This window comes from Anguilla anguilla, chromosome 5 (genome assembly GCF_013347855.1).
Source record: "Anguilla anguilla isolate fAngAng1 chromosome 5, fAngAng1.pri, whole genome shotgun sequence".
NCBI lineage: Eukaryota > Metazoa > Chordata > Actinopteri > Anguilliformes > Anguillidae > Anguilla > Anguilla anguilla.
Window position 1 is genome coordinate 19,322,487 of NC_049205.1, and position 16,795 is coordinate 19,339,281.

At 41.7% G+C, this 16,795-nt stretch overlaps 1 protein-coding gene across 2 annotated transcripts in view; it reads left to right on the forward strand.

Moving 5' to 3' along the window:
- Window positions 1-16,795, forward strand: part of si:dkey-246g23.2 (solute carrier family 66 member 2) — a 56,689-nt gene that overhangs the window by 19,215 nt on the left and 20,679 nt on the right. For both annotated transcript variants that reach the window (XM_035418762.1, XM_035418763.1), the window contains exon 4: window positions 14,008-14,224. In XM_035418762.1, coding sequence (XP_035274653.1) covers window positions 14,008-14,224 — 217 coding nt within the window. The remainder of the gene's footprint in view (window positions 1-14,007; window positions 14,225-16,795) is intronic.

A 16,795-nucleotide genomic window follows, 5' to 3' on the forward strand; every position in this document is an offset into this window, starting at 1 on the left:
ACAGAATATTAAAGAAAAGGAAGTCGAGGAGAAACACAGGACTTTCTGGCACCTCTGAGCGGCCGTGAAAGGGAGGTGGAGAGAGAGGAGAGGCTGAGGAAAGCTGTAAAAATGGCAATATGAGAATTGGCATAAGTTCACTGCCGCCCTTAGGGGGCGCCCCAATGGGAAAGGGAGAGAGCAGTGTTCCGACAGTGGGGCGGGGGGAGGGATTGTCCTTGCTTCAGGGTCCTGTGGTGACTCAGCAATGAAAGGTTGATCAGAGGTCTCAGGTATAGAGGGGAACTCCAACCTGATCGGGGAGGATGGTTTTTTAGTAGTTTTTGTTGTTGAATATCTCTTTTATGCTTGGACAGTCTACACTCTGGGAATTTATGGGGTTGTGGTTAATGTCTTTCCAGCCAGAACAGATCCACACTCTTTCGGTTTGGTTTCATTTTGGAGGCCAACTCTTCCTGGTTGGGGCATTTCTGATCTCTTTGATTGAGTTTTCTGATGTGGTGGAGCATCTGTTTCCCTTTGGCTGGAGTAGTTCTACTCTTTCTGGGGCAATTTAATTCTTTTGGGAAAGGGAGGGGGAACATGGTGGAGTATGCATCACTTCCCCCCAAACCTGCAGAAGGCCCTGAGCCCCATTTCTGGCTGCCCTTGTCTGTCCTGTTCCACTGGGCTACCTTCAGTGGACCCCCCAGAGATAGCAATAGAGTGTAACCCCCTCCCGTGCTGTGGTCGCTGACAGAAAGATGGATTCACCTGATCCTTGCTTATTTCCTCTTTTTTCTCATTTTACCCTCACCTTAGCTTGAGGGATCAAATGTGACATATGTTTTGCTCTCTCTCTCTCTCTCACCCTCCCCCTCTCTCTTTTTCCCTCTCGTTCTTTCTCTCTAAATCTCTTCTTCTCATGCTTTGGTTCATCCACTTGGTTTTTCACTCACATTGCAACTCCAAACACAGTATGAAGCAATACAGTTTCAAAACAGTGACATCCTATTTCTTTTTTTTGCTCTCATTTTCAGTTAGTTCCGCTTTCTCTCCCTCTCCCTCTCCCTCTCCCTCTCTCTCTCTCTTTCATATTTCCCCTCTTTCATTTTCTTGATCTTCGTCTCGCCCTGAGTTACTTTAGCAGTACATTTTGCTTTCCTGAAGCATGTGTCATAAAATTTTAAACACAATCGCTTTTCAGAAGTAGAACTAAGACAGTGAAAAGAAACTGAGGCTTAGATTCAGAGTCGTGCTGCAGAAGTCCTTCAGGAAGCTGTGTGGGATCAGTGACACTTATGTAAGCCTGGCGGGTTTGGGTTCTCCTGCGGCTTTGTCGTGGCTGTCACGCTGGGGCATTCCCCCCACCCCCCACTCCACCCCGACTCCATTGTCGCTTCAGTTACCTATTACATATTGTTTTCTTTATTTGGCTCTGTACTCCACACTTTTAAATTTGTTTTCAAATAGTTCATATGTGGTTAAATGCAGATTCATTAAAGGGTATTTTTTATACATTTTGGTTTCACCTTGTAGAACTTGTAGAACTTTTTTGTACATAGCCCCCAAGAAACAATTGTGAAGACAAATGGCTTGAAAAGTTTTTCTGATTAGTCAGGTGTGTTCAGTTGCTTCCTTAGTGCAGGTGTAAGCAAGTTTTCAGTGCCGGAGTTGTGCCAGTGAAAGTCAAGGAAGTTATTATGAGGCTGATAAAAAAACAGACACAGAGGCCAAACCTTAGGCTTACCAAAAACAACAGTTTGGAACACCATTAAAAAGAAAGAGAGCACTGGTGAGCTCAGTAATCACAAAGGGACTGGTTGGCCAAGACCTCTACAATTACCAAAGAATTCTGACCATAATGAAGAAAAAGCCCCAAACTCCTGTCAGACAGATCAGAAACACTGCAGGACAAGCCTGACAGAGCATCGCCAGTAAAGATACTCGCCACCTGGTGATGTCTATGGGTCCCAGACTTCAAGCTGTTTGTGACCAAAGGTTATAAAGTACTAAACACGACTACTTTCATGACTACTTTACATAACATTCTAAAATTGTGAAGTACAGAGCACCAAATCAAATAAAAATATTTCTTTGTCCCAAGTATGGAGCTCACTGTACACACCATGCAAAAGAGAGGGAAGAGACATACTACTGGAATTACAGGACCATATGTACTATGCATACATACAAATACATATTTCAAATTGCATGTATAATACAGGTCTTTTTTTGCATTTCCAGCCTAGCACTCTGGAGGATGGGATATATCCTAACTTTAACCTCTGCATTGTTTATAGTTTGTGTGCTTTTGCAAAGTAATTTAATTTATTGGGAAATAATATTCAAATACGTGGTTGCATTGTAGGTGGCACACAGGTATCAATCATATAATAATAACGAGTGGACGACCAATAGTAATACACATATTTCAAATACCTCCCACCCCTGTGCTTTGTAGACCCATCCCCTCAGCCTAAGCCAAAGACCAAGGCAGATCAAACACTTCTGCCTTTTTGAAGCAATGGTGTTATTTCAACCTCGTAGGTGATAACGGTCCACAGACCAGCTCTGTGATCTTGCCGGCGGTGGGGCAGGAATCCTAGATTCCGGCTCGTTCCGCGAGATTACCGGCAGGCTGTATTCCCAGGACGGGTGATTTAGACAGGCCTCCGCGCGGACGGGCTGGTACCGTGAGAGCCAGAGCTGGCTCACGCCGCTCGCTGTGTGAGCGGACCAATTAAGACCGCAGTCGAGGGTGGCAGGGATATCGGGGAGAAATCCATCAGGCTTTCATCTTCTTCTTCTTTAATTACAGGGTGTGCAGGGATCTCGCCTCTCCGGATGGCTTGCCGGCGATTTTTCTTAAAGCCGGTCCCGGGTTGTTTGGAAGGTTCTAGAGTACGGCTTTATGCAGACCTGGGCCTTGATTCATAAAGCATATCAAAGTCGTGCGTATCAGAGTGCTGATTCAGGATCAGGTTTCCCATGTCAATATCCTAACCATACCCATTAGCGGCTAAAAGGCAAAACTAATCTGAGATCAGGGATCGTATTCATAAAGTGTCTCAGATCAGGTGTGCTGATCCAGGATTAGGTTTCCCTCGCTCAGATCTTAATGTCCATTATGAGCAAAAAAAAGGCAAACTGATCATAGATCACGACTCCTACTTTGAGCCGCTTCATAGATAAGGGCTCTGAACAGCAAGTAATCCCAAATAAGACCATGTAGCTCTGAGCGATGACTCATCATCACTCATTTTCAGGGAAGAAGGATGTGCAGTGGGTAACATACATACAATACATGTTCATATACACACACTCGCGCGCACGCAGGTATGAGCACACATATCATATCAACACATTATTCATGAACACAAACACAGGTGTGAAGACACAAACCCACACACACACACACACACACACTCACACTTGGTGTGCAAATGTGACTGCAGCCAGTGAAAAAGATCAGTCCTTGCACACATAACAGGCATAATCTGTCAGTATTATATCTGTATCTTCAGCTACACACAGTGCACGCTGTAAGTGGAAAGGGCAGTGGAGAGAAGTGCTAGTGTGGACAGACATGAATGCGGGCCCATTTAAATAAGTTTGTTTTCTCCTGAAATGATACCTGCTACTCGCTTAGTCAGGTGCTCACATGCCCCATGTCCGCTTTTCTTTGCACAGTATGGACCATGGTGAGTGCTCAGTACTCAGACCTCCCTCGAATTACATCTCTCATTGCCTCTATTAATAAATAAATGAATAAATAGATAAATAAATGTGTGAATCATACCAAAAATCAGGAGTACATAGAAATTAATAAATAATCATTATGAACATGATGATGGTGATGATGATTATTATTATTATCAGCAGAGTACATAAAAATGTATAAATAATGATAATAAGAATAATAATAATTATTATTATTATGAGTAGTAATAGCAATAGTAGTATATATTTAAATTATTTTTTTTAAATGGTAGCTGAAATCACAAACTGCTAATTCTACTGTTGCAATTTCCTCATTTTTGTGCCATCTCATTGCTCCCTGTCTCTCTTTCATTCTGATCTATCCATCTTACTCTGTTCATTTCACTCCCCCTCTTAGCACCATCTGTTTCTCATCTGTTATCAACTATGATAATATTGATCATCAGACCTAGGTCAGATGCATATGTTACGAGAATTCTTTCAGTGAAACATGTTATATTAGCCAAAAACGTACATACAAAGGAAGAATTTTGAAGGAAGTGCACTGAGGTATAAAGAATATTTTAAATGAAGCATTGGATCTGGGTATTGTGTCATATTCCAGTCATCTCACAAATCTTTAACACAGTTTTAACCTTATATTCACCTGCTTTCAGCTCCTCTCTCTCTCTCTCTCTTTCTCTCTCTGTACACATATCTATCCATCTGTCTCCCCTTCTTCAATTCTCAAACTTTCTTTTTCACACAGAGATTAACCCACACAAAGGTGTACTGTTAGACAGACTAGACAGAAGTACCTATATTGATTTTCATTTGGTTCACTTTAGAGAATGTATTTTGTTTGAGGATCAGTTTAAGATAAGGTTTGGAGTCAGGGCTGTGGGTAAAATAAGCCTGGATTTAAAGTACAGAGAGCCAACTTTGACTCGATGACTGCAGGGTGGAATTGCAGGCTCAGTTTCTCTCGAGGGTTTAATGACTTCATTACCCACGCTGAGCTGGGCTTAATTACCTGTGCAGGCTTAATTAAAGCCGTCATCTGGATTAGATGTCCAATGACATGATCTTCCCTGTGAGCTGAGCCTACCTGCACACCCAGGATGGAAACTGGTTTTTTTTTGGAACTGGTAACATATTCTAACTCTCTCAGAAATGTTCCTAGGATGGTCGCAACAAGACTGTGGTGTTGCCAGAATGTCAAACGATTCTTGTGAGAGCACCAAGGATCAGCTGTGCTGTTTTAGAGGGGAAAAAAAGTAATTACTCAAAGGATTTTGTCGATTTTTTGAATACTTTTATTTGTTAATGGATTTCTGTCCAGAAAGACTTTATACTCCCTGTCATAAGGGCACAGAGGGAGCTGTTCTTTAAAAGGAACTATTTTTGCTCATGTTAAGCATTTAACAGTGAGAAGTTTTCTGAGGGTCATGTTTGGTGTTTAAAGTGGGAAACCTTTTCTGGCAAATGGCAGGACCAGGCATGTGGACCTGTCTGTTTATCATCATTTTCCAAAAATGAATAGTTTACATGTCAGGGTAGTAATAGTAAATCAACCATAAGGATTTTAAATGAATGTGTCAGTGTCTGTACTGTATGTGGTGCCAAGTGTGGTATAGTCTTGTGCGGTGTGTGAAATGTAATACTGTGTTGAAGAGTGTTGTGTATTGTACAGTGTTGTACATTATGGTATAGTGAGCTAAGTTCAGTACAGTGGTACATTGAGCAGTGTGTGCTACAGTGTTGTACATTATGATATAGTGTGCTAAGTGTGGTACAGTGTGCTGTGTAGAGTAATGTACTGCAGTGATTATCATTTTTAAGCAGTGCCCTTGTGCGGGTAGAGCACAGAACCTCCCTGACTTGTTCTCTACAGTACAGTCTCTATTTCTGGACCTCTTGCATTATTCAGCATCTGGGCCCAGAACAGGGACATGAGTCTGCTGGACAAATGAGCCTTGGACCAAATGTTGAGCGCAAATCCAGAAACCTGCTGCTGTTCATGAAATTGATTGTTGATGCCTTTGCAACATCCGCGCTTCATTATGGACTAATTTTTGTACATCAGACATCTGGTCTGGCGTGTTCAGCTGGCCTCGATGTCAGTCTGCCTCCCATTGGCCTCCCAGCTCCAGGAACCCAGTTTTTAAAAACATACATTGTCAGCCTGCCCATTATTTATTAAAACATATCTTTGCCCCTGATTGTGGGATCTTTGCTTATTCCGTATTTTAATACTGTAATACAGTCTCCCTAAGCGATATGCATACACCACACACACACACACACACACACACACACACGTATGTGCGCACACACACACACAAGCACGCATACACATACACAAACACACACACACACACACACAAACACACACATCTTTATCCCTTGTTATCGGACTTGTAACCGCACAGTAAGTTCACGAGGAGATTCCTCCTGTTGAGACGATATCCAACCCGAGTGGGTTCCCCAGCACTACGTCTCGAGTCTTGCCAAGTTAAGTCCAAGAGCCATATTCACTAAGCACGCCACGTATTGCCTTCAGGGCTGCGAAATTCTGCAATGCCGCATGTTTTCATTTTTCTGGGGCCTTTACTAAGATGGGTTGTGAATGACCACAGCTGCAGCAAGTTAATTTAAATGCACTGCCGGTATTTAAAGCACGTGTTCCACCAAAAAGACAAACTATATGGGAGGAAATCACAGCTAAACAGGGGAGAGTCACCATTTGTAACGGTTTCTGGATTCTTCTCATTTACTCAGAAAATATTTCGGCTAGCACCATGAAATTTTATTTCAAACAGCTTCGAAATGTCAGTAGTCATTAGCCATTTCAGTTGCATTAATAACTTAATCGAGTCGGATACAGTTAAAACTAATGTACAGAGGTGCGGAATAATTGTAACAGTAAATTAAAATGAGTGTAAGTGCAGTTTTTTTGGCACATAGGTACTAGTATTAATCATGGAAACACTGTAAGCCCAGATTTTGTTTTTAATTAAACAATTAAGTGGGCATTATTCATTCTTTTATGTTCTAAAGGAAATTGTTCCCATTACTAAACCAACTTAAGTGGTTTGCATTATTCAGGTTAAAATATTCTATGTAATAATTAGGTTATCCAGAGATTACTCAATATAATAACTTTCTGCAGGGCTAGAAAAATGCATTTTGAAATTCTTTTAACAGCAGTGGGCACTGGCTTGGTACTGAAAAGATTGAGGTTGGTTAATGGTATGCAATAAAATAAAAATAATAAGTGACTAAATTGAATTAAATGCAAATGAGGAGTTTGTTTTCTCATTAATATTGCTGTATTATGAACCCTACTTTGTTGCTGGTTCTGTATATAAATCGATGAGAAAAGCTGTTTTTGTTTGTTTCTTAACACCTAGGTGAGCTTTTACAAAGCAAATAGCCTACCATACAGGCCAATCTGGTGTATGCATATTATACAGTAAATGCCTGTGACCAGGTGGCTGTTTCTTTTCCATTAATCACTTGGAGATCCGGATGATGAGGCTGTGTCAGCATAGCAAGCAAATTAGCTGAACACATTTAACATTAAACGCTAAACTAACTTAAACATTCAAACACGTTGATGAGTAAAATTAATTTCTTTAATAAATATTAATCAACATATTAATATTTAAAATGCCTTAGGTCTCCCAAAAAGAACACTACTTGTAGTTGGTTTTCAACACCATCTAGTGTCCCTAATCTCCAAATCTGAAGCCCTCTCCGTGACCTCCCTGGGAACCAACCTACTCATTTTCTCTTCAGATTGCATTCTGTAAATATATAATGGCAAAAAAGCATATTGCTTGTTATAGCATCTCAGAGGCAGCATAACTGTAACAGGTGTTACATTTATACAGACAGGGACATTGTTATTTTTGTGTCACCTAGCATCCAATTCCCACTAGAGTACACTCTGACAACCATACTAACTTTTCAAGGACAGGTACCTTTCTCGAATGATGTATTTGATGTATTGTAAATACAAATAAAGCCTTGTAACAAAACATTTTTTACTTAGCTGACTCAAAAAATGTTTTTTTGGAAAAAGTTCATGGTTTTAACATTGCTTCATTCCTTTGGGAGGTGACAGAGGATTGAATTACACCTGGGCAAACCTGAAATGGCTACGGTAGCCACATTCTACATTACGTTGTTGACAATGTTTCATTTATCAAGCGTTACATTTATGGCGACTCTACCCTATAATACTGTCAGCGAAGTGAAAAGATCTATAATCTATTGGTTTAAAAAAACATGTTGGCAGGGCATCAGGCATTGAATCAAAGAAAAGGTGGCATATAATCTGATCATTAACTAAAGGGATAGCTCACCAAAAAAGCATAATTCTGTAATTAGTTGTCTATGGATAGTAGCTTTCACAAGCTGGCCATTCTGCTTCTCCTGCTATTTTTCAGCTAATGGTGGAATTGGACGACTGAAATCCATTATTAGCTGCAGCATAGCAGCATAAGGGCTAGTTTATGTAAACTATTTCCCACGGACAATTATTATAGAATTATTCAATTTGGGTGAATAATCCATTTAAATTTGACTTATTTTGGCACGGTGAAAAACTCTTAACAATGCTCATGAATTTTTTTTTAATCACTTCTGCACGCATCTGTCTCCAATCCCCCATGCACATGGGTTCAGGAGCCTCATTCTTAAAAGTTAACACCTGCTTTTCCCAGACGTTAAAAAACATACATAATCACCTTTGCTGCAACAGCCGCCAGCCACGATAAATCAGCTGTAGCAGGCATACATTTCCATTCTCTCATCCCGTATTCTTGTCGTCCAACATCAGAACTCACTAAAATACAAATATAAGCATTAATCCAATCGCGCAAATTTCATGGATGCCGCTCTCATTTTACCAGCGCGAACCTCTGGTGTGGCGGCTCAGTAAATATGGGCAAATGCTTTTTTTAGCGTCTCTGAAGGCCCCGCCAAGTCCTTAGTAAATATGGCCCCGGGTCTGAGGCCCTGTTCCTGCAGCGTCAGTTCAATACCCAAAAAACGGTGCTTCGGTGCACCCACGGACCGAGCAGGTCACGCTGTTCTGTAGGGCGATAGAAATGCCTTCCTGCTCTCGTTGGTAACCCATAACCTGTAAAACAGGAGAGGTCTCCTTTAAACCGCCAGTGGTCGTAATCTGTGCCCTTTTGATTGGTTTTCTTGATTAGCAGGAAGTCTAATCATCCGAGTGAGCATCATACACCGGCAGCTATTTTCTCTCGTTTATTCTTTTCTTCGCTCGATCGTGCCTCATCTTATGGCTGTGCCTTCACACTCGCCTAATTAAATGGCTTTAATTGTATCAGAGATCAGGTCATAGTTAATCATTCTGATTAGAACAAGGATTTTTGACTTCCGATCAGTTGGTCTTATGTGACGATTTCATGTGAAGAATACAGACATAATGTTGCGATGTTGTAGGATGTTTTACTTTGTTGTTTAACTGACATCTTTGAAGCATATCAGTGCATTGGAAAATAACATATTTTAATTGTTTCTCAGACTTAGTTTCATGTATCACAGTGTAGACACAAACAGATTCAGTGTTCCGTTTACTTTTCTTTTTCAGTCATTTTCAAGCAATCTTTACCTTCTGCGCTTTCAAAAGAATCACTGAACTCATTTCTTGCAGTATTGAATGTGCTCCCTCCTTGTTTTATTAATTCATTTGCCTTTGAGCACATTTATTTTCCTAAACAAATGAATAAAAATAATTCTTGCTAAAATAATTATGCTAAAGAGGTGAAACCACAAGAGAATTTTTATCTTGTTACTGTTGTGTGTATGAGAGAGCTGGCCACAATTATGTGAAAAGGAATTGCTCTGGGTTGTACTTAGTAAAGCTGGCACGCCTGTTAATCATGAAAAGCAATAAAAATTCGATCCAGGGCTATTATCAGTTTAAAGATCAGTCCTCTGTCTTCCTTTTGTCTTGCTTGTGGACCTTCATTCTTCTTTCCTTTAATGTGTGTGTGTGTGTGTGCTTGTGCGCCCGTGTGTGTGTGTGTGTGCATGTGTGTGCGTGTGTGTATTATTTGTGTAACTGCAGCACTTTATGGAGGACTGCAGGCGTGGAAAGAATTGAATCCCTGTCTCCTTGAACCTTAGAAACAGGGAAGAAAAGAACAATTAAACATTTCAATTAGCGTCTTTTCAGTTTGCATTGTGTTTGGGATGAACATGTTTGATACTAGCCTGCAGGTATCAGTAACAGAACAGCTGACAACTCAGAGGAAAAGAACAACCACTTGTCCTTCAACTTTATTGCCTTTTGTCTGTGTGTTTGAAGTGAGGTCAGTCCACAGCTCAGTTCTCCAAATGGGGAAATTGCCGCTATTTGGGAAGAACTGAAGTACTCTTGTTCTCAACAGAGAAGAGGGGGGGGGATAGAGAGAGAGTACAATGGGGGGATGGGGGCAGTGAGAAAGAGAAGGATGAGAGAGTGGCAGGCAGAGAGATAGAGGGGTAGAGAGAAAGGAAGGGGGAGATGGAGAGGATGTGATAGTGAGAGAATGAAAGAGACAAATCAAATTTGCGTTATTCTTAATTATTGTCTCTTTAATTCAATTTTTCTTGCGTCTCTTATTATTTATTATGTTTCATAATTTTGTTACATACTGTATTTGCTTTGGCGATTCAATCTTTTTGTCATACTATTAAAGCCATTTTTTATTTGAGAGAGCCAGAGTGAGAAGGAGAGATTGTGCCATCAAAGGAAGAAAGATTGAGAGAATAAAATAAGAGAGACAGGAAATAAAGAAACAAGAGCAAAAGCAAAACATCAGATTGGAGTCATGGTTGAAAAACGAAAATTATTTTAGTATCGAATATAGCAGTGCGGAATAAAAATAGGTAAGAAAAGAAAGTCTTTCTTTCAAAAAGGGTCTGGATAAAGAACAAAATGCAAAATGAATCCAGCACTCCTGAATATTTATAACATTGAATTAACGACCTTCTGGAATAATCTGAAGCCACCTGCCTCATTTTACATGATACTGGAACTAGATTTATGAGTACGCCCTTCATCTCCCTTCCTTAGCTACTGATAGCCACACACACCCTATACAAGACTTTGGTTGTGTAGCGAGGAACAGCTCCTCCCTTCCTGTAGTTCATAATGAGACCTCTCCCACCCACTCTGCTGCCCTCATCTAGGACTTCCTGCTCACTGAGGCCTTGAGACCCCTGTGCACACATATGACTCTTCTCCTTGCTGGTCCCTCAGGGTTGAAATGAGCTCTTATATATTTTCCTGTGGAGGTTCCCCTTAATGGTTGCTGTCACTGTTCTAACGAGGCATTTTGATGTACTATGTAATTAAGAAAAGTTTGAACTGCGATAAAAATTTAGGGACATTTAACAAAGGTGGAATCGTTTTATTGCCGTAGTTTAGCTAGATGTCTGTGGAGTTATTTGATTTGTTGGTGTTATTCTGTACCCATGCCCTTGTGACGTTATTTGATTTCTGTGTGTAAGGCCGTGATAGCCCTGTATGTCATGCTGGATAAATGTGTCATGCATGAAAAGGCTAATCCTCACAGGCCAGGGGGTTACTGAAGTGCAAGTCAAGCTTTGAGCAGTACTGTCACAGATGGCCACTGGCAATCTAGCTGGACAAGATCAAAATTTTGGAAAATTTACGATTGTCACAACTCAATTTTTATATGCAAATGAAATATGCCTAACCCTTTTACAAATGAGAGAAAACCTCCCTTCTCCCTTTGTTCAAGTTAAAAAGTTATGATGCCACTTAAACCTGGCAGACCAGCACTCACACAATAAAGTAAAGTAAAATGGTTCTGAGGCTCACTGACCAGAGTCAGACTGACATAGTCAATCAGTTATTTCAAAACAATCAAACAACAGGTACAAAAATCCCAAAGCAACAAAACAGGATAGATATTGATTTAAAAAGCAAGTACAATGAATATTACTTAGAAGTTTCTGTAAGATTGTGAAACAGAAATGGAAACATCAAAATTGCAAAATATCATATGACAAAAATAAAAGAGACAAGACAACGTCACTTAGACGGTGTTGTTCTGATCCATATATGCAAAATGTGTTTAGTTGGAAAGCAAATATGAAAAATGTTCTCTTTCCAAACTCCAATCTCTATTCTTTTTGGGAGCGGATGAAAAAGCCTTATTTGGCAGCAATATGTAGTGTATCATTGTTTTTTGTATTGCTGTTTTCGTGTCTACTTTATGAGCTACATTCTGTGGCAACACGGTTTGTTTATTTTCATTATCAATAAATTTCCATTTGAATTGGAATGAATTGAATCAAAGCAATGGGAGAGAGGGGACTGTGAGGGAGAGAGAGGGGCCAAGAAAGGAGAGGGAGGAGCAGAGATTGCACCATGAGGGAAAGAAATGGAAAGGGCTCGAGAGAGAGAGAGAGAGAGAGAGAGAGGTGTTTCACAGAGTTTTTTGATACCACCCTTTTAATAAATAATTTAAGGTGCATCAAAAGGCATCTATCATTCTCTGTATGCTTTAAAAAATAAAGAGGTAGAGAGGTTGAGCAGAATTGAGAATACGGATTCTGGAAATTAGTTTCATGTTCTCGGTAACGATTCGATTCATTAATCATTCGTTTCGCGCACGGTGCGAACAGAGCCGTCGTGCCAGTGGCTCGTCGATGGAGTCAGCGTGCTGTTCATTACCCTCGGGAGCCTTCACAGACCGGGGTTTCTCACCCAGAGAAATGCTGCCGTTGAGCGGAGGCCGTCGATGGCTCAGGGAAACACCCCTACAAGGTCAAAACCTCATCGCGCGTCACCTTCACGGCAGGGAGAGAGGGATGGACGGAGGGGAAGGGAGGGAGAGCGTGTGGGATAAAAAGAAAGGAAGACAAAAAAAAAAGCAAGAGCAGGAGAGGCATGGGAAACGGAGCTGAATTTGTAAAGCCAGCGCCGTCTGCCTCTGACACTGCTGGTGCTGCTGTCAGCAGTATTGCTCTTTTATTTACAGGGGAGAGCAGCTTTCATGTCGCTGACAGAGAGCTTGGCTTGGCGCTGTAGCCGCCAGAATACCATAATAAAGAGGAAAATCAATTTGATTGTATTCGCAGGTAGGAAATTAAGCCCTGGAAGGGTTCTTTAAAGGAGAGGGTTGGCGGCGAAGCTCGTTGGCTGCTGCTCTGAGCCGGACGGGGCTTACGCTGTAAGGTTCTTCCTTCTCTCAGTGTGGGAGGGCCCTGTCTGAACCCCCCCCCCCCCCCCTGTGTCCGTTCTGCACCCTTTTGTTATTCGGGATGCATTAATCATGCCTCCGCCTTGATGTTTCAGTCTGTCCTGGGACAGGCCAGTCAGCGGGGACCCCGGGGGCTTTTGTAACAGCATATGTGATGAGCTGTGCTGTGGGGTGCTGGGGCACACTCCACAGGCCATGTCCACACACTTTGACATCTACATCTCACTCACCTGCTATCATGTACTCTCTTGTTCCCTCTCTCTATCTCTCTCTCTCACTCTCTCTCATACACACACACACGCACACACTCGTGATATTGTTGACTGAGTGCTGCAATAATGAGCCAGCTATTGATTTTGACTAAATACTGTACAAAAATGACCCTGTTACACTATAACTTATAGGTTATAGTGACTTGGTCAGCAGCATATACTGACTGTACAGGCCTGGTTAAGACTAGACTGAAAATATTCTGTACTGGCATGACTGCACATAGGTACAGTGTTACCAAGGGAATCATTTGCATTGGACCAAAATCAACAACTCTCTCCCCTATGCACACACCTAGTTAATGCCACACCTGGTTCTGTGACAGATGTCTCTTCCCATGAATACCTTAATCTCATGCCTGACTGCTCCTGTACACACATGGTTTGCGTCACACCGTGGGACTCCTCTTCTTCACACATGGGTAACCTCACATGCGACAGCTCCTGTATTCACAAGGGTAATGTCATACACATCAATACTGACAAGTGAAGGTACTGTGTGTTCTCTGTCTGTTGAGCTATATTTTTGTGCTACTTAAAGTGCACAGCACACTGTTTTTGTAGGTGTGTTTTTGTGTGCAGGCTTTTTTAGTTTAACTTCACACCTAACTGTACCAAGTATCTCCACCTATTCAATCCACAAAGTCTTGTAATTTTGCACAGCCTGGAATTGATTGAGTACTTTGTCAAGTTTGGTCTCGGAAGCTCAAGGGCCTCTGTTATACTGCAAAGTGTTCTCTGCAATTCTCTGAAGTTTCTGAGAGTAAGTAATTTTGTCCCTTCCTCTGTTTCTCTCTGTGCAGACTTGGACGTGCGCTACTTCTGGCGCTGGAGCAGGTTCGAGGATTACCTGATCTTCTGCTTCGCCTTCACGGTGCTGTCCGCCTTCGTCACCTTCCTCTTCCTCGACTCGGAGCTGTTCGTGGAGGCGCTGGGCTCGCTGGCGGTTATGTTCGAGGCCATGCTGGGTCTGCCGCAGCTGCTGCAGAACCTCCAGAACCGATCTACCAGGGGCATGAGGTAATGACGCGGCGCAGCACTGAGTCATTTAGGCACTGCAGCGTCGAGTCGCCGATGCTGGTGCAGTGACTCAGTGTCCACAGAAGTGCTAAATGTAATGCAGTGTTCTGTACTGTCATCCTGAGCGTCTGAGCAGCCACAACGCTGTCACCGATGTACTTTGACGCCGAGGTTCTGATGCGCTGTGACACTGAGCCACTGACACACTGAGTCACTGATGCACTGAATCAAGTGCACCCACAGTCTGAAATTGTACAATACTGACACTCGGAAATTCTGCAAAACACCGAGAATCTGATACACTGAGACACTGACATCCTGAGATATTAAATTCTCTTCAGATACTCACAGAACTGTAAGACTAAAGTACCCACACTCATGCACTGACACTGTTACAATGCTCACACACACATACACTGATGCACTGAGCTGTTACAGTGCACTAATGCATTGCCACACCGAGCAGTCACAATACTCACCCTCATGCACTGACACACTGTTACAATACTCACACTCATGCACTGACACAGTTAAAATACTCACATGCATACACTGATGCACTGAGCTGTTAGAGTGCACTAATGCATTGTCACACTGAGCAGTCACAATACTCACACTCATGCACTGACACACTGTACTTTTGTGATTCTGTATAAACTGAGAAACCGGTTATGAACCCATTTAAAATGCAGATGTTGGAAGCAGTGGGGAAATCTCATGAATGCCATTACAGTCAAACACAGAGTCGCTCTGTGATGACTGCATAAATAAAGAATAAAAATCACATTTATAAAGCTTTTTAAGTCTGCCTAATTTTATCAAGCGGTCTGAAACTGCACTCCGTGTTTGATGGCTGTCATAAATGGCGCCATTGCCTCAAGCATGTCCACATAACGTACAAACCCATCTGGGGAATGGAATTGTGGGACAGGAAGGAATGATTGCAAGTGTCAGGATTTTTGAAACGCTTGTGCCCTGCGATTTGTTAACATGGAAAGGCTATGTGGTCCTGAAGCTGCATTGTCACTGTGTGTGTGCTCGCCTTTGGTCCTGAATTTACGCATTTCTGAAGGACAAAGTGGCCCCATTGCCTCTGGCACATTACAGGTATGAATGTTATGATCCCTAAATGTGCAAACACACAGACACACACACACACACTCACATGTGCCTGCTGTATATGTGTGTGTGCCGGGGTGTGTGTGTATCTGTGTATGTGTGTCTTTAGTACACAGGCACTTATGTCCATTCATCTTTGCTTGCACTGAGTCAGGAAAAATCGAACACAGGTACAAAGGTGATAATAGAGAGAGTTCACAAGAATTTAAAAGCATTAGACCCGCCTCAGTTAAACCATCAGAGACAGAGACAGAGACAGGTATTTGGTGATTGTCCTGTCTGGCTTAAAGAAAGGAAGAGATAGTGTTGGCAGAAGCAAGAGTGGAACATGGTAATGCTTAAGGCTTAATAATACAGTAAGATTTCAAGGAAAGGAAGACAAGAAAAAGGTTGTGACTCTCGGAAAGGCAACCCCCCTATACACCTAGTCAATACCTATTTCATTTCTTGATGGAATATATCATTGACAAATACATTATTCACCAAGTGAAATCAAACCCTCAGTGATGTAATTATTGGGAATATTGATTATATGGCAGATATTTTCCCTTCAACGCTAATGATGATGGTAACATAGGGTGATATAAACATAAGAACTTTACCTGCATGGTCCTTCAGCAGTACATATTGTACAGTACCTTTATAAGCGGTATACAAACCTTAAATTCCATAAATTCTTATGGAATGTACTGCAAATAGTCCTAAGCCTTTCAGACCAAGTGAAACAGCCGTATGTCTATTAGTAGTAGTAGTAGAAGCATTTATGGATGTGTTTGTAGTGCCTAGGAAGGTGCTATTTGGCACTTATGAATGAGTTACCATGAGTTCCTTTACAGTTGGTACAAAGGCATGTTCTTCTTGATTTGGCTCTGTATTCCAGGGTTTTGGGTTTGTAATCGAACTATTCACATGTGATTAAAGTGTGCATTCTCAGCTTTTATTAAAGGGTTAGCATGCAAATTTCTGGAAAATGTCTTGATGAAGGATAGATGAGGCCAAGATTCACTTATCACCTATCAGTGATGCCACACTTTGCTCTTGCCATCACTTATCGGGGGTGGGGATGGGGGGAATCTTTTGAATACAAATCTAAAATAGTGGAGTACAGAGCAAAATCAACAAAAAAAATCTGTCTCAAATGCTATGGAGCTCACTGTGCATGGTTCCTATGAAGGCCTGTACATAGAAAGTGTTACAATGTGTCCTCGAGTAATCAAAAGTGATTCATGACCTTATGGGGCCGTACAGAAGTAGTGACACAATATGATTCTCTATTTCAAAAAGTTGTGTGATGTGTCTGCCCAGATTCTCCTGGTTTTTCAGTCGTCTACTTGTAATGTAAGTCAGGTTCTCTCACATATCCCGGTGCTGGAGATTCTCCAATAGTGATACAGAATTTGTTGTGCTTTACTCTGGAACACACATACTCAGACACACGCACAAACGCACGCA